The 1122-nt window shown below is 37.8% G+C and overlaps 1 protein-coding gene across 1 annotated transcript in view; it reads left to right on the forward strand.

Moving 5' to 3' along the window:
- The window catches only part of LOC119592950 (muscle calcium channel subunit alpha-1-like), a gene marked incomplete at its 5' end in the record, with an annotated part of 130968 nt that overhangs the window by 121611 nt on the left and 8235 nt on the right, over window positions 1-1122 (forward strand). The window contains 1 exon segment of the mRNA XM_037941842.1: window positions 331-512. Coding sequence (XP_037797770.1) covers window positions 331-512 — 182 coding nt within the window.

Consider the following 1122-nt stretch of genomic DNA (forward strand, 5'->3'; position numbering starts at 1 on the left):
GAATAGATTAACTATATAAAGTTATGAAAATTCATGACAGGAAAGAAGAGACAGTACTACAAGAGAAAACTGATAGAATTATATCTATGATAGCAGGACAGTGTTGTGGATATAATATATTACTTGCTTAAATGAGTCATCAGTTTATAATGTTCATAATCAAGTATCTAACATTCTCTTATCCAGTACATTAACTTTCATACATCTAAGATGCCATCTGAATGTTGTAGGTTATTGTCCATGATTCTTATTGATACTGAGCCCATTATAAAAATATACTGAGCCCTTGTTATAAAGATATAAATATTTTCTTGACTTTTGCCGCTTCAGCTCTGGTTTTCTCAGATACTTCTTACTCAATTATGGCTACCCATAAACTGAGGCCAGTCAACTCTAGGGCCTCACTAGCTACCAACATGCTTAAATCACACACCATTGCTCCTTGTAGTATAGAGAATTTTCACCACAAGATACCTTTTTCATACAGTCATGTCATAATTGTAAATATTAGGGTATGGCATAAAAAACAGCATTTTGGAATAAAAGATGAATAAAGTAATCTAACCTATATGAATGAGGAAAGCTTATTAGTTACAAAACTTTTTAATCATCATCAAATGTTATTAATTTATCATGATATTTGTGCACTGTTTTAGGTCTTACTTTGCCATCAGATGTCTGCCAACCATCAACTTAGGATTATTTGTAGAAAAGGATGTAATCTATTGTAAATATGTATGCTTAGGACTTCATTTCTTCAGTGCAACCCCTGCAGTATCCATAGACTTGAATGCAGTTTCATTTCTGGCCCAGTGTTGCCTTTCCTTCTTGGTTGTGGATGATAACACCAGCTTGTGTGCCAACTAACACCACCGTCTTTTCCCCTGCCTCGTCTGGGCTGATGATGAATACTTGCTCACACGGCTGCTGTCACTTACTGGGGCGTTCCTGGGTTACTTGGTTGTATGCCTGCTTGTTTACCACCAATTTGTCCGGCCGTAGCATGGGAGTGTATGTAACCCCCCCATGTTGCTGCCTGTATGTTTTTCCTGCTGATTGTTGACTAATGGAGACTCACTGTGTGTAGCCTGAGCGATGAGGAGTTGAATGAAGGGCCGCGGG

This window comes from Penaeus monodon, chromosome 31 (genome assembly GCF_015228065.2).
Source record: "Penaeus monodon isolate SGIC_2016 chromosome 31, NSTDA_Pmon_1, whole genome shotgun sequence".
In the NCBI taxonomy this organism is placed as follows: Eukaryota; Metazoa; Arthropoda; class Malacostraca; order Decapoda; family Penaeidae; genus Penaeus; species Penaeus monodon.